The sequence below is a fragment of the Tauraco erythrolophus genome, chromosome Z, assembly GCF_009769465.1.
Source record: "Tauraco erythrolophus isolate bTauEry1 chromosome Z, bTauEry1.pri, whole genome shotgun sequence".
NCBI lineage: Eukaryota > Metazoa > Chordata > Aves > Musophagiformes > Musophagidae > Tauraco > Tauraco erythrolophus.
The window spans coordinates 44,007,571-44,032,195 of record NC_141496.1 but is presented as its reverse complement, the minus strand read 5'-3'; the positions used below and the strand labels follow the sequence as shown (position 1 = coordinate 44,032,195).

The window sequence follows — 24,625 nt, the reverse complement described above, 5'->3', positions numbered from 1 at the left end:
TGGTTGGCAAACTCACATGATGGGAAGACCACAATGGATGGCTACAAACTCTTTCAGAAAGACAGGAAGGGAAGAAGAGGAGGTGGAGTTGCACTTTATGTAAGAGAGAAATTTGAGTGTATAGAGGAGAGCTCCAAAGACCATGCCATTTCTACTGAATGAATGCCGTTGGATCAAGATTAGAGGGATCATCACCAAGGGGAATCTTACATTAGGAATCTGTTACTGACCTCCCAATCAGGATGATGAAGCCGACAAAACCTTACTTTGGCTGCTCAAGAAAGTCTTAGGCCAACAAAATGTGGTCCTCATGGGCGGTTTCAAGGACCCAGACACATGTTGGGAAAAAAACCACAGTGATACCCTGTGCTCATCAGGTTACTGGAACATATTGAGGACTGCTTCCTGCTACAGAAGTTGGACATACTGACTAGGAGCAGCACATTGCTAATTTACTGCTCACAAACTGAGAAGACTTGACAACATAACTTGGATGCAGTGACCACAACGTTGAGGAGTTTAAGATCCTGCTGAAGACCAGTAGTAGGACAAAGACCCCGAAATTTAGAAGAGCCAACTTCAGTATCCTCAGAGCCCAGGTGTGAGGGATTCCATGGGGAACATTCAGAGAGAGCAAAGGAGCTTGTGAGTGCTGGGTGTTATTCAAGAGGTGCCTGCTGAAAGCACAACAGTTGATCCTCTACAAAGGAAAAGGAGGAAGGCTGAACAAAAGATCACCTTGGCTTAACAATGAGATTTTAGGTGTAATTAAAAGGAAAAAAAGAAGAATTCTGGCTACAGAAAAGCAGCCAAATAGCCATTGAGGACTACAAGAAGCTTGCTAGAGCATGCAGAGATGCATTCAGGAAGACTAAGACTCAGCTAGAACTAAAATTGGCCAAAAATGTCAAGTACAACAAGAAAGGGTTCTTCAGGTTTGTGAGCAGTAAGCAGAAGCACATGGAAGACAGAGGTCCGTTACTAAACGGGGCAGAGAAACTAGTCACTAACAATGCTAACAAGGAAGAAGTTCTCAATACCTTCTTTGTCTCTGTCTTTACTGGTGTAGCTGGACTCCAGATCACAAGATCAAGTAGCTATGACAACTCATGTGTTGACCCACCAGTAGTGAGGAAGGGCTGGTCTGTGGCCCCTTGTAAGGGCTCAACCCACATAAATCCATGGGTCTGGTCAGAATCCACCTCAGGGTGTTAAGAGAAGCAGCTGACATTGTTGGCAAGGTGACTGTCTATATTTGAAAGTCATGGACATCAGGGGATATCCCTGATGACTGGAAGAGGCAAAATGTCATGCTTCTTTACAGGAAGGGACCAAAAGAGGACCCAGGAAACTAGAGGCCCATTACTCTTACTTCATTCCCTGGGAAAGTGATGGAATGAGTCCTCCTAGGAACTATTACAAGCCAAACAAAGCAAGTGATTGAGAAAAGCCAGCACAGATTTACCAAGGGCAAATGATGACAGACTAACCCAATCACCTTCTTCAACAAAATAGCATCTTCTGTCAACACGGGGAGAGCAGTGGATGTTGTTTACTTGGACTTCAGCAAAGCATTTGACACTTTCCCACAGCCTTCTCCTGGAGCAGACAGACTGGTAAGATAAAGATTGGATGAGTGGTCTGTGAAATGAGTAGGAAACTGGATAACAGGCTGCACTCAAAGGTTGGTGATCAACGGTTTTTACTCAGGTGGCCAGAGGTGCTGTAATTGTGGCAGCCATAGATGTAGATCAAATTAAAAAGTAACTTAAACCCCTCCAACTGAAAAACAATAACTGGTCAGTTTTTACAGGACATGTGGAAAGCACTCTACAAAGATCTGCACTTGGCTCCTCTGAGGACACGCTCGTCTCTTTTGCTGTTGGGCTGCAGAGCTGATGCAAGATCAGAGAAGAAAAAGCCAGAAGAGTCTCTAAGCAATGTGCTGGGAATTAAACACTGCAGGCACAATTTCCAGAGCCACAGCTTTGCTAAATATATGCTAATACATACCAAATTCCAACAGAAGTTTGTGCAAACTGTAGTTACTGTAATTGTGGCTTCTGCATGTTGGCTGAAGTACAGAGTAATATAAACATAGAATAGCTTGGGTTGGAAGGGGCCTTTAAAGGTCATATAGTCTAACCCCCCTGCAATAAGCAGGGACATCTTCAACTAGATCAGGTTGCTCAGAGCCCTGACCAACCTGACCTTCAACACTGCCAGGGATAGAGCATGTACCACCCCTCTGGGCAACCTGTTCCAATGCCTCACTGCCTTCATCGTAAAAAATTTCTTCCTTATAGCTAATCTAAATCTACCCTCTTTCAGTTTAAAATCATTACCCCTTGCCTTATCACGACAGGCCCCAGTAAAAAGTTTGTCCCCATCTTTCTTATAAGCCCCCTTTAAGTGCTGAAAGACTGCAATCAGGTCTCCCTGGAGCCTTCTCCAGGCTGAACAGCCCCAACTCTCTCAGCCTGTCTTAAGAGGAGAGGTGCTTCCACCCTCGGATCATCTTGGTGGCCTCCTCTGGCCCTGCTCCAACAGCTCCATGTCCTTCTTGTGTTGGAGACGCCACAGCTGAACGCAGTACTCCAGGGGGAGTCTTACGAGAGCAGAGGGACAGAATCCCCTCCCTCTATCTGCTGGCCACACTGCTTTGGATGTAGCCCTGGATATAGTTGGCTTTCTGGGCTGCAAGCACGCAATGCAGGCTCATAAGTAGCAGCATGTAGTTTTCATACAGATGACCAAAGACTGCAGAGGACAAATTTACCCCTGAGGCAAATTCAACAGTCAAGGGAGTTACATCAGGTCTTAATTTGGCTTTTGTTTCATATATATTTAGCCATAAACATACGCACACAAGGAGTACGAGCTCTCCCCTTCCCATTGTTCAGGATGTGTATGCATCATAGCACTGTAACATGCCTGGTTTTGACTGCAGACCTGAGCAGCAACAAATGATGTCACTCCTAGCATCACCTCAGGCCTTGTTTAATGGAGAGCTTGTCAGTGACCAGCCACCGAGGAGCTAGCAGAAGCACAACTACGGGTCACAGGGCCTCAGTCCCCAGCCTCAGCATTTCTACTCAGCTTTCTCTCATGTGTTGATCTATGAAGGCAAAGTGTGTTTGTACCCTGGAAAACATGGGATTTGTGTTTATTGTGCCTGGATGACTTCAAGCTCAGAAATGCTTATTGCCAAACACAGCTGTTTTCTGGTAAGGGTGGGAAGGACACGGAGAGTCACTTGATCGACCACTGATGCTCACCATCACTTCTCCCCTCCCCTTGCAGCATTCACTTGGACCTCCCTGGGCTCTGAGCTCTCTGTAGTTGTGCTTTCAGCACACTTGAAAGCTCTGTCACCACCATATATACGGCACAAAAACATGCACAGGGACACAATGATGAGATAAATCGCTTTCTGTACCATCATCCTGTCTAGAATAAAGAGACGGATGGACACAGGGCAAACTAATCTGAGATTTATGGACTGGAAGTCTTTCAGGATGTGGCAGCAATTGAAGGAATTTCCCCACCAGGTCGGTGTTGGTTTGTGTCTGTGTCTTACACAGCCGGTGTGATCCAACAGCTCTTACCATTTTCCTTTACAGCATGTGTTACAATGATTGCCAGACAGATGGCTGATCTGCTGCAACAAAGCAAATCCTACGTGTTTTTGTAGGAAGGAAAAATCTACCAAAGCGATCACAGCTAGCTATGTACGTGTTTTCTTCCTGCTCTGATCAGCTACCCTCACAGACTGTTGCCAGAGAGCAGAAAGCAGAGGACTTGCTCAGCTTTCACCACGTGAAGATGTACTGTCACATTGCACCCACGGTGGGAGGTCCAAGAGGACAGCTTGCAGCCTTGGTCATCCCTAGAGGAGCAGAGTATGATGCTGCTTAGAGGATGACCCAGGACCACTTCATCCCACAGGGACCAGCTGCTGAGAGGAAGAGACAAGATATATAAAGCAAGTGGACTGGCAGAGAAGAGGTACTAGCTGACTTAACTATACCTGCTGCTACCTCTGATTGTACATTTATGCTGGAGGCACTCTCTTCACTCTCTTCAGAAATCATGAGCTGTCCTTGCTTCTGGCTCAGTCTGCGAGGGAGGGATCCAATGAACGCAGGCAAAATCTAGAGACTAGTGAGGTTCCTCTTGAACCTAATGAAATACTACATGGCTACAAGAATGTACCTTTGGGGAAACTACTGCTTTGTATTTGCTCCCTGGGGCTTCCTTTGGTTTATCACAACACGCATGAAGGGACAGACCACATCTTGCAGGAGTCATAAAAGTTCCTGCACACTTTGGGTGCTGATTACTGTAGGCAGCATTCCTCTTTTGGACACTTGTCAACAACCACGGTGAAACTTTGCATAGGTACAAAATATTTGCCATTCTGTATCTTTATTTACTTTGTGGTAGCCAATTTCACATGCTCCAGAAGGAAGGAAGAGTAAGTTCTTACCATGGGGCATCCTATCTAAGACTTCTGGGTTTTTTTTGACAATGGGATTTAATGTAAAACTTGAATTATATTACTAACAGAATTGAAAATTTATGAATTAGATTTTTGAGTTAAAAAGAAAACCCTCTTACTAAGTAATATTAATCACCTCAAAAAGACAGCTCCAAGCCAGATCATATACTACATATTAACCTTCTATTGTGTCCCAGTGCTTTAATGTTAGGATCATCCTACATATTCCTCATCTATACTCACAGTACAGTTGGGCATGGCTTTGTCAGCAACTGGAGGGGCCAGTCTTGACCTCAGTATTTTAAATCTTGTCAGTTCAAAGACATGTATTGAGAACGAGTGTCTGGAGCACAGATTTATCTGCAGATGGATACGCATGTTATCCTTCCTGGGTCCTAAGGGTCCTAGAGAGGCACTACAAGGGTGACTCCAGCTTTCTGGGGACCAACCATATTATTTGCTCACTCAGACATCTAAATTTATAGCTCAGTATTTAGACTGATCACATACAGTGTGACACTGAGTTCACAAACTAGGAATTATGACATCTTCATCCATCCATGTGAGGTTTTCCTTCTGTAAGAATCATCACGCAGATAATATTGTTTCACCAGTGAAGTAATCTAATTTGAATAATTGTTCCAGTATATTAGGAATAGTCCTCACAGTGTTTAACTGTTTATGAACAGAGCATGAGCGCATAGAGGGGAGAAGATTGAAAACAGACAGGTGAAAAGGAATCTGCAGTGCAGGGCTATCGTGTGGTGAAAGGGGTCAGTAACACAGAAGTTGTTTGATGCCTGTTTAAAGTCATCCATGCTATTCTTTCCCCTTGTGTGCACATAGGAAGAGGTGGAACTCTGCCAAAGGAATACTGTTTCACCACAATAGTGAGGTTCGTGCTTGCACTATAGCAATACCAAAGAAAAAGGTAATGGCTCTAGCAATAAATCAGAAACATACAATGAAGAGAAGAACCCCCACTGTGTAAACCTTTGCAATAAAACCATAGTAACAACTCTTTTTAAAGCCAAAGATATACAATAATAAAAAGGTACTTACCACCATCCTGGTGTGAGAAACTCTGTGAAGGGAAGAAATAAGATATTTTGGTTAAACCTTTTATATTTTGGGCATAATTTTTACAAAGTCTTGATTTTTATGCTAGGATTGCTTTTATGGTGCTTTGTAATTTTTAAATGGGTAACTGGGGATACAGCTTCTCAGGTTTAGGTGCCATTAGAGGCTGAGGGAAAGGGACATGGTGTAACTAAAAGGAGAACACTGCTGTTTGCTGCAGGCTATAATGTTCAGAAGTGGCGTTTGTGGTGAATGCCACTATCTCTGGGTGCCACTGGGAGCGGGGAAGTTTGAAATGCCTTCCAGGATCCCGCTGACATCCTTCAGCAGGGCCAAAAGCTCACATGGTTTCCTTGCAGATAAGCTAAAGAGATAGTCTCTGAAATCCCTCTGCTAAAAAAGCTGGAGTGGGAACGGGAAATCCAAATAAACCAACCAAAACAGATCTGGCATCTTTGTATTGTTTCTAGTCTTGTTCATCCTGGTTTGAGCTAAATGCTCTGCAACTGCCCTCCATCTTCCCATAAGTGTATGAATTATAACTGCTGCTTTCAAACAGTGCTAAGAGTCTACCTTGGTTTCAATCTGTGTCTTTTTATTTTTTATTTTTAAATACCTTTTGCAAGTTCTCGAAAGATTTCTCAGTCTCCCTTAGTTTCTCCAAAATGATTTGTTCTTTGGCAGATATTTGGGATTCCTCACTTTCTAATTTCTGTATTTCTTGTTCCAGCCTGTGGAAGACATACAGACATGCACATACAGACAAAAACAAAACATGTAAAAATTATTTCGATGAGCCATAGTTTCCTAGGTGTTAATTAGCATTTCAGATATAATCAGGAACAACTTTCACTCTTGTTGTTCACAACCGCTTTCCTAGCGCATGAAGAGTGCATGAATTATTTGTAAAACAGATCTATTTAAAAGAAAAGCAGTAATTCTTTTATTATGCACTTGTGCAAAAGCATGTACAGATTAACTAAAAATATGCCTAGATATCCCTTCACACTAATTCCTGTAACATCCCTCAGATATGCACTTTCATTTTAGAAATCACAATATAGGATATAATAATAAATACGCAGTAATAATTAGAGGAATAGGTATCTTCTAACGCTTCCATACTCCAAACAATGAAACTGGAAATAGTTCTTGGAAGCTGGCAGTCAATCCATTGTGTTACGAGTTTCTCTTGAACCAGTATTTTGCCCACTCCCGACAATAACACTTTGGGAAGCCAAAAGCATTGGACATCCATCCGTGCTTTTTGCTGTTACTTCATGATACTGGAGAACCCAGAGGCTTCAGATAATAAAATACACAGGCTGCTCAGAAAATAAACTTATTTTGCTAGGTAATAAGCATTCAACGCTCTCATTTCTCTTGTCAAGACCTAAGGGCACTCAGTCCTTAAGATGTGCTGATTGTGATTTGGGATACACTTCATAATAGAGTTAGATTCTCCATTCCTTTAACTCAAACCTCCTTTTACTGACATGATTTATGCAGGCACAGGAATATTCTCTCTTTCTCTCTCACTATTTTTATGTATACCACTACCTTTTTTTTCTTACTTTTGACCAAAAAAAAAAAATCTGTAATATGAGCTAAGATGAACACTTTTGAGCAGGGATAGTTACCTAAAACTCCCTTTGTCTTCAGAAAGAGCTGTAGCTGCTCACAGCTTTTGGACCATATTTCTTTGAACGTGACAGATCAGCATTGCCCAGCACTTTTCTTACCCACAGCTACTTGCTCCTGCCTTTCTGCCACCACTTCCCAAGTGAAGGATCAGGGCACTGATCCAAGCTAAAGGGACATATTTTTGCTCTTTCCCAGCCCTGTTCAGCACAAGGTTTCATTAATGCTTGTTCGATCACAAGGCCGAGGGCAAGGAGAAGGTGACAGTGAGCACGCAGGGAGGAGGGAGGGAGAGATCGCTCCTTGACAGCTTGAGTTGCTTGTGAAATTCATGCGTCTAAATATAGACACAGGGGTCTAACTTCAGGCACCCACCTGGGAAATTTTTTCCCCCTTTCTAATTGTGCAAGGATGAAAGATGTGCAGCACTTGCTGATAACACTTTTCATTAGAGGAAGGCAAAAGTGTCACAGCCTCAAATTCTTGCAGATGGAAAAAGGCAGATTTTGCTCTCCTGAAGTATGTGAGTACTTAATAGTCTCAAATTTGTGGTGATTTGTCAAACCTCTGTTTTTCTCTCTTAAAGGCAACCCCCTCACCTCCAAGTTGAAATGGCTTAATTGCAATGATTTTAAAGTGAACTGGTGGACAGTACTGCTGCAATCCACTTAATGTTTTCTCCAAATTAATACAAAAACTTATAAAATGCAAAATATTTTGAAACAAAATATTTTGTTCTGCTGAAATGGAACAATTTGATATAGGATTAATTTTCCCCCTCATGTTGTGATTCAGGGAGAAAGCTTTCAAAAAATACTGTTTTATCTTTCCTTCCCTGGAAAAATTTTAAAATACCTAGTGAAGTGAAAAAATTGCCGTGCTCCTGCTTAATGAATTTAGAAGTCAACAGGAAGGTGGCTTCTCTTCCTTCTCTATCCCTGGGAACAATTAGTAGATCCACATACATTTATTTATACCTTGCTGATAAAGACATTTGAAATATTCTGCTGTGCTGTCTGGTGAAATTACATTGTGCAGCTGGGTGAATCGATGTTTACTGATGTGTTTCTTTTCTTCCCAAGTGAATCACTAAGCAGCATTTTCAGGATACATATTCTGTAGCCTGGTACATTTTGCTCGCTGCATGATCCAGGAAAAGACTGGAAAATGGGAGTGCGTAGGTGTCAGCAACAATGAAATACAGAGGAAGAAAGAAGTCCTTTTGCTTTCATATGAACTGGACATTAGTTAATAATTTATGACAATGAAAACACTGTGAGCATATGTGGTGTAAAGCAACTAATTTGATGTGAGTAAGGTTATAAGCAAATAGGCTCCTTGTGATTTGGGGTGATTGTAAATGCATCATTTTTTGCACAACAGCTCAAAACTATAGGAGGTTTGTCATGAATTGTTTGGTCTTCCACAGAAAGTGTGCTTCTAATGCATGCACATGCGTGTTTGCATATGCACACTCAGCAATTGACTGGATTTATATTCTCTTGCTTTCTGTCTACTTGTTCTTTTGGTTTTACTTGTTTATGTCTCTTTTATCCTCCCTTCCTGGTTCACTTCCTCAGTTTCTGCTTCATTTGTGCCAGCCTACCCTCACTGTTAAAATGAGTTGGGCAGATGCAACATTAAGTTACCCTATTTCAACAAGGCATCATGGGTTTTTTTTTCCTTTTTTTTTTTTTTTTTTTAATTTTCCTGAGTTCCTTCTTCAGTTCCTTTTAGAAGCAGTATTAACAACTTACTAAAGAGGAAAGAGATAGAGACAGAGCTGCCAGGATCTAGAAACACGGGTGAAGCTGGTAGGGACACACAGATTTCCTATGTGACACTGAGTAAGAATGCATACAAACTCATCCCATAGGTGCAAATTGCCCTTTTCCCACTGAAATCAGTGCAGGCAGACTGAGAATCTCCCAGGCCCTGTCTAGACCGGGTCTGAATTCCTAATTGTGGCAGGAAAAATATGGTTCATTCAGCCAGAATGTGCCTGTTACATAGCACGAGGGTCATATGCCAAGCATTAATAACCACAGGATGTTGCTTTATACATTTTTGCTCAAATTTATACTACTTTCGTCTGTACTTTCTAGGCTTAAAGGCTGAGCTAGTGCTGCCAAGGTACTGAGGTAACTGAAATACTCCAAGGCACAGTTTCCATGTGAGCTGTTGCATACATTCATCAGTAAACCACCTGGGCACCACAGACCTCACTGGAAAACTTGAACCCAGAGTCTTAACCACTTCCTTCAGGCTGCCTTTTTACATGTAGGGGCCAGCGATGCAGAAATGAAAATCATAATGCAAACTGAAGGTTGTTTTGCACCCTTTATTTTTTTAGTGAGCTTCAGGTCATCAGAGTTGCTGAGTGATAAGGAGAACTGCCTGCTTTTTTGGTAACAAGATACGACGGAGATATGCAAATTTGGTCTGAAAAGCGAAATGCACTAATATCACATCTGTTTTGAGCAACGCGCTATATAATGGTTTAAACAGTAATAAATCCATGCAGAGTGCACACATACACATATGTACAAATATAAAGTGCTTACACTCTTCCTGTGTAAACCTGTTAAATATTGAATAACGTCCTTTTCTTCTAGCCCAGTTTAAAAAGGATGTGCCTTAATTGTCATTTGACACCTGGCAAGGAAACCTTACAATTCCCTTGTTCCTGACTTCTTAGCAGATTTCAGGCTGGCGTTTGAAAGACAGCGACAATAATAAAGCCAGTTAAATAAACAACTGCAAAATCTGAAGTGCTGTAGGGGACAAAAGTGAGAGAGAAAATGGAGATCCAGAGGAGGAAGAAGTGGGGTAAAACAGACCGTTAGTGTTGCTGCTTATTGTCCCAAGCAGTTATCTGATGGCTGGGATTTGCTAAACTGTTTACATAAGGAGAAAAAAAAAAACGGGTCAGGGAGTCTGGAGTTGCTTTGGCACGGGCATGTTTTTCCAGTGGATGTACACAGAGCCCTATTTCCCCGAATACCGCAGAAACAAACAGGGGAGATGTCGCTGCTCGGAAAGCCAAGTCTGCCTTGCTGCTAGTCTGTCTGTCCCACGGCTTTCCGTAAGGGATGGCTGCCATGAGCACCTGAGGGTTTAACAGGATTTTCAGGGCGGGGTGAGAAGTGCTGCCTGTGTAAGCTCATGTTAACAGTACTGTCCTGCTACGAAGGGAGAGAAACCAACAGCATCCAAGCAAGGGATGCTGTTGCTTAGATAGCATTTTCCTGTCCTTTGGGGGCACTCCAATTCCTTGGTTAGTTAGTAAGACGACAGGCTCATAAGAGGACTTAGACTGGAGGTGACCTCAGGAGGTCTCTAGCCCAACCTCCTGCTCCAAGCAGGATCAGCTGTGAGATCAGACTAGGATGCTCATGGCTTCTTCCAGTTGGGGCTTGAAACTCCCCAATGATAGCGGAAAAAAAGATCATTTAAGGCTACGCACAGGCTTTCTCGTTTACAGTCTGTGGCTATCAGACAGGATGCCCTGCAAAATTCAGACCAGAACCGTTCAGTACTGCAGGGGAAGAGGATGCACCAGACTGCTAAAAGAACTCTGGCCAGTGTGTTTGGTGGGATTTTGACCCAACCAGGCGGCCACACAAGCATAGGAAAGGCGGGCAATGCAGTCTCTGAGAAGACAGGAAGCTGAAGCACCAAATGAACCTTCCTGCAGAGATGCTGGGATCAGGGACCAAGGGAGCTCTCAGGCAGCACAGAAGACTCTTTAATGTAGGTGACAAAAAAGGGGAGTTAAGAAGGGGATCTAAGAGGCGAAGAGGCAGAAGGAGAGGTTTGGGACTGTGGGATGTGTACACGTGCACTTATGTTTAGCACTCAGTACCCAGCAAACATTATGTTTGGATATAGGGCTCTGTTTTGTGCTCCAGCCTGAAGGTGATGAACGTACCTTCTCTAGGTGAAGGATTTCCTCTGTTTCCCATGCTAAGATGTTGAAACCCACAGACCTGGCCTGCTATTTTCCTCTCTGCTGAAAGGCAGAGGCTGTTCTGGTACAAGGTGCCTTTACCTTGACCCCGGGAGGGACGGCAAGCAGGATCCCGCAGAGCACTCATGCAGCTGGCACAGAGTCACGATGCTGTGCAACGGGAGCACACAAACCCCAAGAAAGCAGAACCATGCCTGAAGAAAACAGTCACCACTATCCAGCTAATTAACTTTGTCAGACACATGGTTTCTAGAGGTACCTACATTTTGCTCATCAGTGTTTCATTTTTCGGGGCAGGATGGTAACAGCATTGTAAACAGGGAGAACAGCTGCAGGTTTATGGACTGGTTTCTTTAGGCTGTCCTGGCTCTGCATGCTGGGTTGCACATGATAAATACTGATGTAATTTCTGCAGTCAAGATAGACATTTCTGCAGTCAAGATAGAAACGTAACAGAAGTTACGTCTGCAGCATACATGCTGGTATGTCAGTGGGAAAAAGAACATTCTTCAGCATTAATAAGGAAAATATACAAGTATTCGAAACTGAAGTGGAAAACAGGAAAGACCTAATCAGAGTAAACAGTTGAAGGGAAAAGGTGACGGATGCATATGTGAAGTGGGGGACGGCTCAGCAGTAAGCTGATTATTTTGCCATTACTTGACTGAGGCCCTCAATCAGCCTGATATCAAAGGCACAAAGAAGACATGGGCCTGTATATCAGTAACTAGTGCCAGGTCTCTCAGAGCTGAACATCCTGAGGCGTTGCAGCTGGTATTAAAATGGCAGATTCACAAGCAGAGATCTTAACAAACTCCTCTGATGCTTACTAAACAGAAAGTTTAGGGATAGCTGGGCTCGCCCATAGGGATGAAATTGATCTTTGTGCAAACTCTGTGCTCGTCTCAAGGATCTGGCCCTCAGGAGGCTTTTGATCACACAGCAAAACCAGAAAATGAAACTTAACCTGCAGGTCCATCCTTGTGCAAGCACAGAGCCACATGCCTTTTCCCGCAGTGTAAAAGAGCACTGGCAAAAATGTTCTACCCCATGGGCCTCTCATTCCTACTATTTGGTCACTGTAAAGGTTTTTGGGGCAGCAGCGTACCTGTTAGCTCACTCAGGTTCAGAATAACCTTGGAAAACGAACACGCAAGGGAAGGAATGAGTAACTTCAAATTGGGGTGGGGAAAGGGTTCCCCCTGCAAGATGTGTTAGTCTTGCACTTCGTCTCTTTAAACCAGCACAGCTGGAGAAGACATGGGGAACTGTATGTACCCTAAATGCCAGCCCCTGAGCAGTTGACATACTTCCTATTACCTGCATCAACTGGTATCAATCAAGCACCAGCAACATGCCAGGAAAACTGGAGCATTTACCTACATGCCACAGTGGTGAACAGTGAGTGCCCTTCATCTGCTGCAGGGGAGGGGGAAATCACTGAATAATACTTGGTTTAGTTTCCACATTGACTTAGTTTTCTCAGCAAACATCGGCAGTTGTGCCAAAGCCAGTCAGACCATTTGTGGATGTCATTGTGTATCGACACAGCCAGTGCTGATGGCGAAAAACTGCTTGATTTCAGGTCTGTTGCGGGATCTGAAATGGGATTCCAGAGCGGAGTAATTCAATGTCTCTTCATTTAGTTTTTCTGCAGAGCTCATCCTTTTTGAACAGCTCACCCTCAAAGAGGAAAGCTGGCAGCACACGTCTTATGATTTCCAAAAGGCTGTTGTTTACAGAGTGCAGCTGATAATCAAGAGCAGCAAACTTGATTAGCATCTTTGAAAAGGCAAAACCTCTGTGACTTCAAAGGCTGGGAATACATTATCACCAATCAATGCTTGGAAATGAGATTCAGTTGCAATGCTGAATGACTCGCTCTGGTAATCTGTATGGATCTTCCTGAATACACAGGAAGGGAAACCATTCCCTTCACCAAGCAAAAGTTCCATCCCAGTATCAGCTGATGAACTTGGGAAAAGAGGAAAAACTCTCTATAATTCCCTTTACTGTTTGAAGTAAATGTGTTGCCTGCACCAGGTGTAGAAGGCTTAATGTTGAGATACCGCAAATACTTTGACCTGGAATTGTAGAAGTTATACGATCAAGTCCCTTTCCTACCAAAGCAACATTATGTTTGTGTATTAATTTTTGTCAATCGTTTGCCTGAAGCAATGTTACATCTCCCAAGTGCAGGGACCTCCAGTGCTCTCAGGGATGACTCCTCCTCCAGCTGGAATCAATCTGCTTTTCCTCTATGTGAGAAATATTTATGGCATTCCAGTGTCATCTCCCCATATCACCTGAACACACAACATCTTGCCTCCGTGGGATTTACAGCCCACACTTCTTTGTGGATGCTTCCACAAGCATGAGCCTTCCAGGGCGAAGTTCTTCCAGTCTTCTTCAAACAGGAGATGTCTCCAGCCTGGGTGAGACTGCAACCTTAAAAACTTTCCACAGCTTCAGGAGAGGGTAGATCACTGACTGGAAATCAGTGAATCACTATGCCTTGGATGCTTGCCCTTATGGTGGAGGAGCACGTGACTTGACCCTCCTTTGGGAAACGGAAGGGAAAAAATAATAATAAAAAAAAAGCCCTGGTCTGAATCCAGTCCCCTGGCCACTGTCCAAAGAAGTGAAAGACCAAAGTGTCCACTTATTTTCTCTCTGTCTGTTTATACCAAAGTGTTTAGATCTGAAAGCTCCCGTTTGTGCTCCTGATCAGACTCCAGGTCTGGCAGATTTGACCAAGTCCCTGTATTTCCCCAACCAGCCACGGAAAGACCCTGATAACTTAACCCGCTCTGGCAGAGTCTGACTTTGGAATCATCCATCTCTTGGACCGCTTGCGTTTAAAACAAATGGTACAAATGTCCTGGTTTCTTGACCCAGCCTTGTGGGATGAAAATGGATATTTAGGCAATTCCTGGTGAAGTTAGGATTTGTCTCTGTTCTTCACTATTGCTATTGTCCTGTTCTTCTTTCCCAGCCCAGAGAGCAAGCGTTCTGCCTCTGGATCCTCTGGATCCAGTGTTCAAAACATTAAGTAACTGAAGTGAGAGCCACAAATGATACGAAACACTGAGACTGCACAGAAACAGACAGGTAGCTCTCTGTGTCTGGACAGAGTGGGGGCTGCACCAGACAATGTATGGGACTTAAACAGCAATTACAGGCATTCATCAGCTGTGGTTCACTGGCCGGTACCTTCTGGGATGGCAGGAGAAAGACACGGAAGACAAAATTGCCATCTGAGACAGGATGCTTGCGCTGTACTTTGTAACTGGAAGGTGAAGGTCCAAGACTCAGGGAAGACACCAATCTGCAGAAAATTGCTTGCTCTCCCATGACTTTAAATAAACTTGGCAGAACAAGCATCAGGAGCATTGCCGCTAGGATGCCTGGGGACACATATTCTGGCAGACACACAAGAGTACGAGGGACAAATGTGCCCGTGTGGCATGCTGTCATAAAATCCTCTCCCCCTCCCATGCTTTTGCTTTTGCTTTTCTCCCACCATTGAGGTGTGCCTCAGTGGACTGGTTGGGCATTTTGAGAACTGCGAATAGGCTCCAGAAAGGCCACAATGATTGTGGTGGGACACAGGCTTGGAGGGTGTGTGTAGCAAGAGGTGGTGCAGCTGAAGGGGGGTCGCACGTGCAGTTTCCCCCAATACAAAGTCCCCACACACAGCAGGATGCACTCAGAGACTAGAAAAGCAACACAGGTGTGGTCAGCCCTGCGAGAAACAGCTTGCTGGCACGTCGCAGCTATGCACATGAAAATTCGTTTAGGTTTAGCAACAGATGCCAGCAGTTCAGCTGGACGGTGGACTGCGTTATTTATATCTTGGGAGAGGTCCAAGAAATAGAGGGAGAGCAATTGGGGGATGGCTGTTGAGTGCTCCTTCTTCCATAGCCCGGCAGCGCTGGCCACCGCTGCGTTACCCAAATCGGCATGGATTTACGATCAAAACGAACGCATGACCTCACGCAGCACCCGTGCCTCACGCTGCCAAGGAAGGAGGATGTTTTTGTGCACCTCCTGTACATATCAATACACTGGAGATACACATTCGGTTACCAAGCAGCATCTGTAGGGAAGGCAGGAAGCCTGGAAAAGGGTGTGAGTTTAATCTCCACCTTTAATCTCAACAAAAGTAAGTAAAAAAAAAAAAATCACTACAAGTATTTGCCCTGAAGAGATTTCAGCCTCCCATGTACAGACCAGGAACACAATTTTTGTCTCTAATTCACAATGTCAGCTAAGAGATGAGCTGCTAAGGGTCATGGGGAGCTCAGAGCAAAGTGTGACACCAAATTTACACCCCACAGGTTGCAGCGGAATCGCCACGAGGATGCCCTGGCAGTCAGCTGCGGCAAGGTGGGCCCTGTAAACTCCGGGTTAAGTGTCTGTCACAGCAGAAACTTCAGACAGACCCTGGCTGTTCATTTTCTACCCTTATTGAAAATTACAGTTGCTTCTGGAGGGGCCACAGCAAAAATGCAATAAACTTCTGCGTGCTCAGGGTGCAAGCAGTGCTGCACTGAAAAGCAAAACACATGGGAGGCTGGATTTTAAGGCCACGCTCTTAGCCAGGGCTGGAGTGGGCATGTTGTCTTCTGCCTGGACCTTGGGTCACAGCAGCTTTTTCCTCAACCATCTGCTCTGGCCTGCCCTTGGACTGCAAGAGCTGGGGAGATGCTCTCTGTGCTCCTGTCTGCTCTTCCCAGGGAACTGGCGAGGGTCTGGCACAGTGAGTCATGCAGAGAAGAGTGCTCCTCTCCCATGCAGTGAAGGGCAGGGGCAGAAGGGACAGTAGAAGAGGAGCACCCGGCAGAGCTCCAGGACATTAGGATGTCAGTTCTGGCGGTGACCCGAGTGGTGTCAAAGGTCAGTACTGGGGCCAGTGCTATTTAACATCTTTGTTGGTGACATGGACAGTGGGATCGAGTGCATCCTCAGCAAGTTTGCAGATGACACCAAGTTGTATGGTGGTGTTGACACGCTGGAGGGAAGGGATAACATCCAGAGGGACCTTTACAGGCTGGAGAGGTGGGCCTGGGAGAACCTCATGAAGTTCAACAAGACCAAGTGCAAGGTCCTGCACATGGGTCATGGCAATCTCAAGCACAGGTACAGGCTGGGTGGAGAATGGTTGGAGAGCAGCCCTGAGGAAAAGGACTTGGGAGTGCTGGTGGATGAGAAGCTCAACATGAGCCCGCAATGTGCGCTGGCAGCCCAGAAAGCCAACCGCATCCTGGGCTGCATCAAAAGGAGCGTGGCCAGCAGGTCGAGGGAGGTGATTCTGCCCCTCTACTCTGCTCTCGTGAGACCCCACCTGGAATACTGTGTTCAGCTCTGGAGTCCCCAGCACAAGAAGGACATGGAGCTGCTGGAGCGGGTCCAGAGGAGGGCCACGAAGATGATCTGAGGGTTGGAGCACCTCTGCTATGAAGACAGGCCGAGAGAGTTGGGGCTGTTCAGCCTGGAGAAGAGAAGGCTCCGGGGTGATCTTATCGCAGCTTTCCAGTACCTAAAAGGGGCCTACAGGGAAGCTGGAGAGGGACTTTTTACAAGGGTGTGTAGTGATAGGCCAAGGGGCAATGGCTTTAATCTGAAAGAGGGCAGATTTAGATTAGATATAAGGAAGAAATTTTTTACATTGAGGGTGGTGAGGCAGTGGAACAGGTTGCCCTGAGAAGTTGTAGATGCCCCATCCCTGGAAGTGTTCAAGGCCAGGTTGGATGAGGCTTTGGGCAACCTGGTGTAGTGGAGGGTTTCCCTGCCCATGGCAGAGGGGTTGGAACTAGATCATCTTTGAGTTCCCTTCCAACTCAAACCATTCTATGATTCTATGAATCTATGACCTGTTGATGCCTGTCTGCTCCTCAGCAGTGGAGTGCTCCTTGTACCTGAAGTGCCCACGGGACATGCAGGTGGCAAGGGAACTGATGGCAGTTATTTCTGTGGAGCATAGGAGTCAAGAGCAGACACTGATGATGCCATAAGGAAGCATGATAGGTTTTCCCAGCTCGCCCTGAATCCAGCTTTGCTCTGTGGAGCTGCTCGACCCTGATTCTTTTGCTCTGATTTTAATGGTCCTTCAGCATCTGCCATCCCTCCAACCTTGTCAGTCAACTGTAGCAGCATGCTTGGACCAGAGACAAGTGTTGCTGTGACTTGCTCTCAGTTTCAAGTAACCAGAGACTTACAGGTTCCCTTGATTTAAGCTAGCTGCTCGGCCCTGGCTCACTGGTGCTGTTTCTGCTAATACAGTGCAGAAGACCAGAGGACAAGGAAAGATGTTCTAAACCAGCCTTGTCATTCTCCTTTTCCTTTCCTTTTCCTACATTTGTTATCCTTCCTCTTCTACCTCCTCTTCCTGCTGCTTACTGCATCCTCTCTCACTCCTGTGCTGCCATTCCTGGTGGATATCATACCTACATCACTCTTCCCTGAGCTCCATGCCTGTCCTTCTCAAATCTCCTGGTCACTCCTGCCTCTTTTGCAATTCTCCTGCTCCTCACAGCCAGACTCCGTTCATTACTTCTCCAATCATATAACTTCCTTTCCCATTAGAACATTATCCTCATGTGTTCATCCCCATCATCATCCTTTCTCTTTTTCTCCTCACCTCCTTTCTCCCTCACATCATCCAAGGACATTCACTTTTGAATGTTCAACCAACACTCGTATCTGCAGGCTGACTCTCTTGTTGCCTTCAGTAGAGGCTGTGCTCCTCACTAAAGAGGTCTTCGGAGCACAGAGGATCATGATCCACAGGAGACCAAGACCCTTCCCAGCTTCTAGGGTGAAGCATGCATGCAGCTTTGTAACTACTATAAACATCACAGAAAGGGGAAAATCTAAGCATCAGGTACAGCTGATGGGAACAGCCACCATTCAAAGAAGAGAGAATAGTATTTTATATAGCTATAATTCCCTAAAAATGATCACGCATCTCCTGGTGCATTTCTGCTTGTCATAACCAGTGGAAAATGATGACACAGGCTGCACAAATGCTGCGGTTGATGTCGAGAGATGTCTGACCATGCCACCAGCAATGGACATCTTGTTAGTACAATGCAATTTTCAGTCTGTGTATAGGACATATTTCACCTCAAAGGGCCTGGGCAAAAGTTCGTCAGTCCACCAGAGTGAAAAGAGTTAATGGGTTTTGGAGACACTTGGTAATATTTTTTCCCCTATATCTTTCCCTGAGCCGTCTCTGCGGCTCTTTTGCTCAGAGAAGAGTGAATGCAGAGAGATGATGAAGCAAGGGCCAAAAGCTGATCTACAGCTTTGACTACTTAGGGCGAAGCGGTGATGTGGGATGTGCATTACTCAAACCCTCCATGGGGATGCTCAGAAAAGCCATTCTGACAGTGCCATAAGAATACCAGTGAGGATACACATGTCCCAACTTTCTGAGGAACAACCAAGCATGGAAGAAATTCTGTCATTTCACAGAGCTACCAACCGACCTAACAAAAATACTTTCTCTGTAGCTGATCTACATACACTGGACCATAGTGCGTGCTGCTGGTTCTTCCCCACTGTGAAGCATAATTTCTTCTGATTTTTTTTCTGAACTGCATTTTTCCTCTCTTGCTTAGGTTGTAGTGACGATTATTCTCACTTGTCTTGGGCGAAAAATTGATTTTTTTTCAATATCTCAAGGATATAAAATGAACTATTTTTTAAACAACTGGGGGAAGTCTCGCGCTCACTAGCCCTTGTCCTTGTGGGTGACTTTAACCTACCGTATGTCTGCTGGAAGTATAACACGGCAGTCAGGAAACAGTCTAGGCGATTCCTGGAGTGTGTGGAGGACAACTTCCTATTACAACTGGTCAGTGAACCGACTAGAGAAGGTGCTCCCCTAGACCTGCTGTTTGTGAACAGAGAAGGTCTTGTGGGAGATGTGAAGGTTGCAGGACGTGTGGGGCATAGTGACCATGAGATAATAGAATTCTCAATTTTAGGGGCAGTTAGGAGGGGGAGCACTAAAACGGCCAAGCTGGACTTTGGGAGAGCTGACTTTGGACTGTTTAGAAGTCTGGTTGATAGAGTACAGTGGGAGACAGCTCTCAAGGGTAAGGGAGCGCAGGAGAGCTGGTTACTCCTCAAAAAGGAAATTCTGGAGGTACAGGAGCGAGCTGTCCCTGTGTGCCGGAAATCGAGCCGCCGGGGTAGAAAACTGGCTTGGATGACCAAGGAGATTTGGGAACACCTCAAAAGAAAAAGAGAAGTCTATAAGTTTTGGAAGAATGGGCAGCCATCCAGGGAGGAATACTAGGAGGAAGTTAGGGCATGTAGGGAGATAATCAGGGGAGCAAAAGCCCAACTGGAACTTAGACTAGCCTGCTCCGTAAAGGACAACAAAAAGTCCTTCTATAAATACATTAACAACAAAAGGAGGGCTAAAGATTACCTCCAGCCCCTACTGGACTCAGGGGGTACGTTAGTCACTAGGGATGAGGACAAGGCTGAGGTCCTTAATGCCTTCTTTGCCTCGGTCTTTAATACTAAGGTTAGTAGTTCCCAGGCGAGCTGGCCTATGGTGTCTGAGAGCAGGGAGGGAGAGCAAATCGAAGCTCCTGTGATCCAAGAGGAACGGGTCAAGGATTTGCTTCACCAGCTGGATGCCCACAAGTCTATGGGGCCTGATGGTATCCACCCAAGAGTCCTGAGAGAGCTGGCGGATGTCATTGCCAAACCCCTGTCCATTATGTCTGGGCAGTCTTGGCTCACTGGGGAAGTTCCGCTGGACTGGAGGCTGGCGGATGTTACCCCCATTTACAAAAAAGGGCGGAAGGAGGATCCGGGGAACTACAGGCCTGTCAGTCTGACCTCGGTGACGGGCAAAGTCATGGAACAGGTTATCTTGAGTGCTATTAATGAGCACATACAGGTTAACCGGGTGATCAGGCCCAGTCAACATGGGTTTATGAAAGGCAGGTCTTGCCAATCAAACCTGATCACCTTCTATGATGGGGTGACCCGCCTGGTTGACGAGGGAAGGACTGTGGATGTAGTTTTCCTTGACCTCAGTAAAGCCTTCAATACAGTCTCTCATAGTGTTCTGGTTTCAAAACTGGTAACTGCTGGCCTGGATAGGCACACCCTCCTTTGGGTTAAAAACTGGCTGGATGGCCGGGCCCAAAGAGTGGTGGTAAATGGGGCTAAATGCAGCTGGAGGCCGGTCACCAGTGGAGTTCCCCAGGGCTCAGTGCTGGGTCCGGTTCTGTTTAACATCTTTATCAATGACCTGGATGAGGGGATTGAATGTACCCTCAGTAAGTTTGTGGACGACACCAAGCTGGGAGGCTGTGTCGATCTGCTCGAGGGTAGGGAGGCTCTTCAGAGGGATTTGAACAGACTGGATCGTTGGGCTGAGGCCAATGGCATGAGCTTTAATAAGGCCAAGTGCAGAGTCCTTCACTTGGGGTGTAAAAACCCCAAGCATCGCTACAGGCTCAGGGAAGAGTGGCTGGAGAGCTGCCTGGTGGAGAAGGACCTGGGGGTGTTGGTTGACTACCGGCTTGATATGAGCCAGCAGTGTGCCCAGGTGGCCAAAAAGGCCAATGGGATACTGGCACGTATCAAGAATAGTGTGACCAGCAGTAACAGGGAAGTGATCCTGCCCCTGTACTCGGCACTGGTGAGGCCGCACCTGGAATATTGTGTCCAGTTTTGGGCCCCTCGCTTTAAGAGAGATATTGAGCTCCTGGAACGGGTCCAGAGAAGGGCGACTAAACTGGTCAAGGGGCTGGAAAATAAAACTTATGAGGAGTGGCTGAAGGAGTTGGGGCTGTTTAGCCTGGAGAAGAGGAGGCTGAGGGGAGACCTGATTACAGCCTACAAATACTTGAGAAGGGATGGTGGGGAGGTGGGGGAAGGGCTCTTTACATTAGTGATGGGTGATAGAACAAGAGGAAATGGACATAAGCTTAGTCAGGGGAGATTCAGGTTGGATATTAGAAAGTATTTCTTCTCTGAAAGGGTTGTCAGCCACGGGAATAGGCTGCCCAGGGAGGTGGTTGAGTCCCCATCCCTGGATGTGTTTAAGAAAAGGGTGGATGATCTACTTAAGGATATGGTTTAATGGGAGATTAGGGACTGTTGGACTGGATGATCTCTAAGGTCTTTTCCAACCTAGAAATCTATGAAATCTATGAAATATTTTTATGTAAATATTATTCTTCCTCTGAAGTACTTATTACTTAGATTGCCTGGAATGTATGCCAATACAAAGTAGCAGTGGTCACATCAGTATTTACTTGTTTCACTGCAGTGCCACGTGGCTCTTAGCAAACTCATGGTCTTTGTTAAGATAAACAGTAGACCTGTGAAAATAAAAAAATCAGGGAAAATTCCAATTTTATGGCAGTGTTGATAAAAGGCAGAAGCTGTTTATTGCCAGGAAGATGTGCACCGAAGTTTCATTATGAGTCTCATTAAAAGTGTTGTATTTCTTCTGAAGAAATAATAATTGCACTGAAGTGAAATGATGCACTGAGCTACACTACAGTGTCTCCGGTCTTACTGTTCACACAAGGTTCCTAGCTAAACACCAGCACCAAAAAGCACAGTATCATCAGCCTACTCTAATGCCCATTCAAGTCAATGAGAAGATTAAGAGATGTTTAAAGAAAGTATACACTAGTTGTTAATACATATGTTAGATATAGAATCATAGAATCATAGAATCATAGAATGGTTTCGGTTGGAAGGGACCTCAAAGATCATCCAGTTCCAACCCCTCTGCCATGGGCAGGGAAACCCTTCACTACACCAGGTTGCCCAAAGCCTCATCCAACCTGGCCTTGAACACTTCCAGGGATGGGGCATCTACAACTTCTCAGGGCAACCTGTTCCACTGCCTCACCACCCTCAATGTAAAAAATTTCTTCCTTATATCTAATCTAAATCTGCCCTCTTTCAGATTAAAGCCATTGCCCCTTGGCCTATCACTACACGTCCTTGCAAAAAGTCCCCCTCCAGCTTTCCTGTAGGTCCCCTTTAAGTACTGGAAGGCTGCGATAAGATCACACCGGAGCCTTCTCTTCCCCAGGCTGAACAGCCCTAACTCTCTCAGCCTATCTTCATAGCAGAGGTGCTCCAGCCCTCGGATCATCTTTGTGGCGCTCCTCTGGACCCGCTCCAGCAGTTCCATGTCCTTCTTGTGCTGGGGACTCCAGAGCTGAACACAGTGTTCCAGGTGGGGTCTCACGAGAGCAGAGGAGAGGGGCAGAATCACTTCCCTTGACCTGCTGGACATGCTTCTTTTGATATAGCCCAGGATGCGGTTGGCTTTCTGGGCTACCAGCGCACAATGCTGGCTCACGTTGAGCTTCTCATCCACCAGCACTCCCAAGTCCTTTTCCTCAGGGCTGCTCTCGATCCATTCTCTGCCCAGCCTGTACTTGTGCTTGAGATTGCCATGACCCATGTGCAGGACCTTGCATTTGGTCTTGCTGAACTTCATGAGGTTCTCACAGGCCCACCTCTCCAGCCTGTCAAGGTCCCTTTGGATGGCATCCCTTCCCTCCAGCGTGTCAACACCACCATACAACTTGGTGTCATCAGCAAACTTGCTGAGGGTGCACTCGATCCCACTGTCCATGTCTCCAACAAAGATGTTAAATAGCACTGGCCCCAGTACTGACCCCTGAGGAACACTACTCGTCACAGGCCTCCACTTGGACATTGAACCATTGACCACAACCCTTTGAGTGCCACCATCCAGCCAATTCCTTATGCACCGAGTGGTCCATCCACCAAAACCATGTCTTTCCAGTTTAGAGACAAGGATGTTGTATGGGACAGTATGAAATGCTTTGGATAAGTCCAGGTAGACGATGTCAGTTGCTCTTCCCCTATCCATCAATGCTGTAGCCTCATCATAGAAGGCCACCAAATTAGGCAGGCAGGATTTGCCCTTAGTGAAGCCATGTTGACTGTCACCAATCACCTCCTTGTTTTCTATGTGTCTTAGCATAGTTGCCAGGAGGATCTCCTCCATGATCTTGCTGGGCACAGAGGTGAGACTGACTGGCCTGTAGTTGCCTGGGTCTTCTTTTTTCCCCTTTTTAAAGATGGGGGCTGTTTCCCCTTTTCCAGTCAGTGGGAACTTCACCAGATTGCCACGACTTCTGAAATATGATGGATAGTGGCTTAGCAACTTCATCTGCCAGTTCCCTCAGGACCCGCGCATGCACCTCATCAGGTCCAAGCCTAACCAGGAATTTCTGAGAGAATACCTGAAAATTATCCCATTTGTGGATTTGCCCTAATACATAAATACATAGATATGTGCACACTGAGTGAAAGACAGCTTTTTCGTGGTACAGACTGCCGTTTTTTTTTTTTTTTTCCCTCCCCCGTCATCGATATTTCTTGTCTCCTTGATTTCAAGCACAGGTTATTTCCCCTTCAGACTCCAGATGAGTTTTCTTCCTCTGCTGAGGCAGAGCACTGGCTCCATCCAAAGTCAACGGCAGCTTGGTCCCTGCTGCTCACGAACCAGGATTTCACTCCTTCCAGGTTTGTCATTTGGGATGTTTTGGATCCCTCCCTGTCTCCATCACCTGTGACTTTCAGGAATTTAGGAGCACATGCAAATGACTCCTTCATATGACAATCAGATCATCACATGAAAAGGTGCTGCAGTTACTTACTAGGAAAGCAGTGTCTGTTTTATTCCTGCTGTAGCCTCCAGCAAATCACTTTGCCTCCATTTCTCCATCTTGATTCAACACATTTTGCCAATCCTATACAGTCCAATCATACATCAAAGCATGCTTATCCCTGGTAGATCCGTTAGCTGGTATTGTTCATTATAGATACTCACTGTATGTGTGAGGTTTCTATGATTTTGGTTTGACTTAACTCAAATTTGCTGCTAATGGCTGTGTGTACTTTGTAATGGACTTGTGGTGCAAAAAGGCATTATCTATTTTCTTTCTGCAGTGGTGGCTTAAAACATGCTGTTTCAGGGAACATGGTGCTTACAAGCCTACTTATTGGTGTAAGAAGTACATGCTGCCCATCATCCAGCACTCTGACCTAAGATACCCCGTGTGATTGATTGAATATAGTCTGAGAATAATACTGAAAATGAAAATGAACTCCAGAGAATTCAGGCTGTTACACTTAAAATGTGAAAACCCAAACAAAAGTATTATAATTGGTGTGATGACACCTTCCCTGCATCCTGGCTATCACGTGGCTGTTAAAGCACAGGTACCTTACTACCATGGAAAGCTGCAACTTACAGGGATCTCATCTGCCTCCCTTGGACCTTTTTCAACAAGCTCTTCCTTGCCTTTCGTATTGTCTTTTAGTCATGACTGCCTGAACCTGTAAGTGCCCTCAGAAGCCTTTGACAAAGGAGTTAGATGGGTATGTGCAGCGGACAG

At 45.4% G+C, this 24,625-nt stretch overlaps 1 protein-coding gene across 1 annotated transcript in view; it reads right to left on the bottom strand.

Annotated features, from left to right (window-relative positions):
• The window catches only part of LOC104379980 (paralemmin-1), a 94,909-nt gene that overhangs the window by 9,162 nt on the left and 61,122 nt on the right, over window positions 1–24,625 (bottom strand). The window contains exons 4-5 of the mRNA XM_086629852.1: window positions 6,198–6,312; window positions 5,564–5,585 (exon numbers count right to left, since the gene is read on the bottom strand). Of these exons, the coding sequence (XP_086485978.1) occupies window positions 5,564–5,585; window positions 6,198–6,312 (137 nt within the window). The remainder of the gene's footprint in view (window positions 1–5,563; window positions 5,586–6,197; window positions 6,313–24,625) is intronic.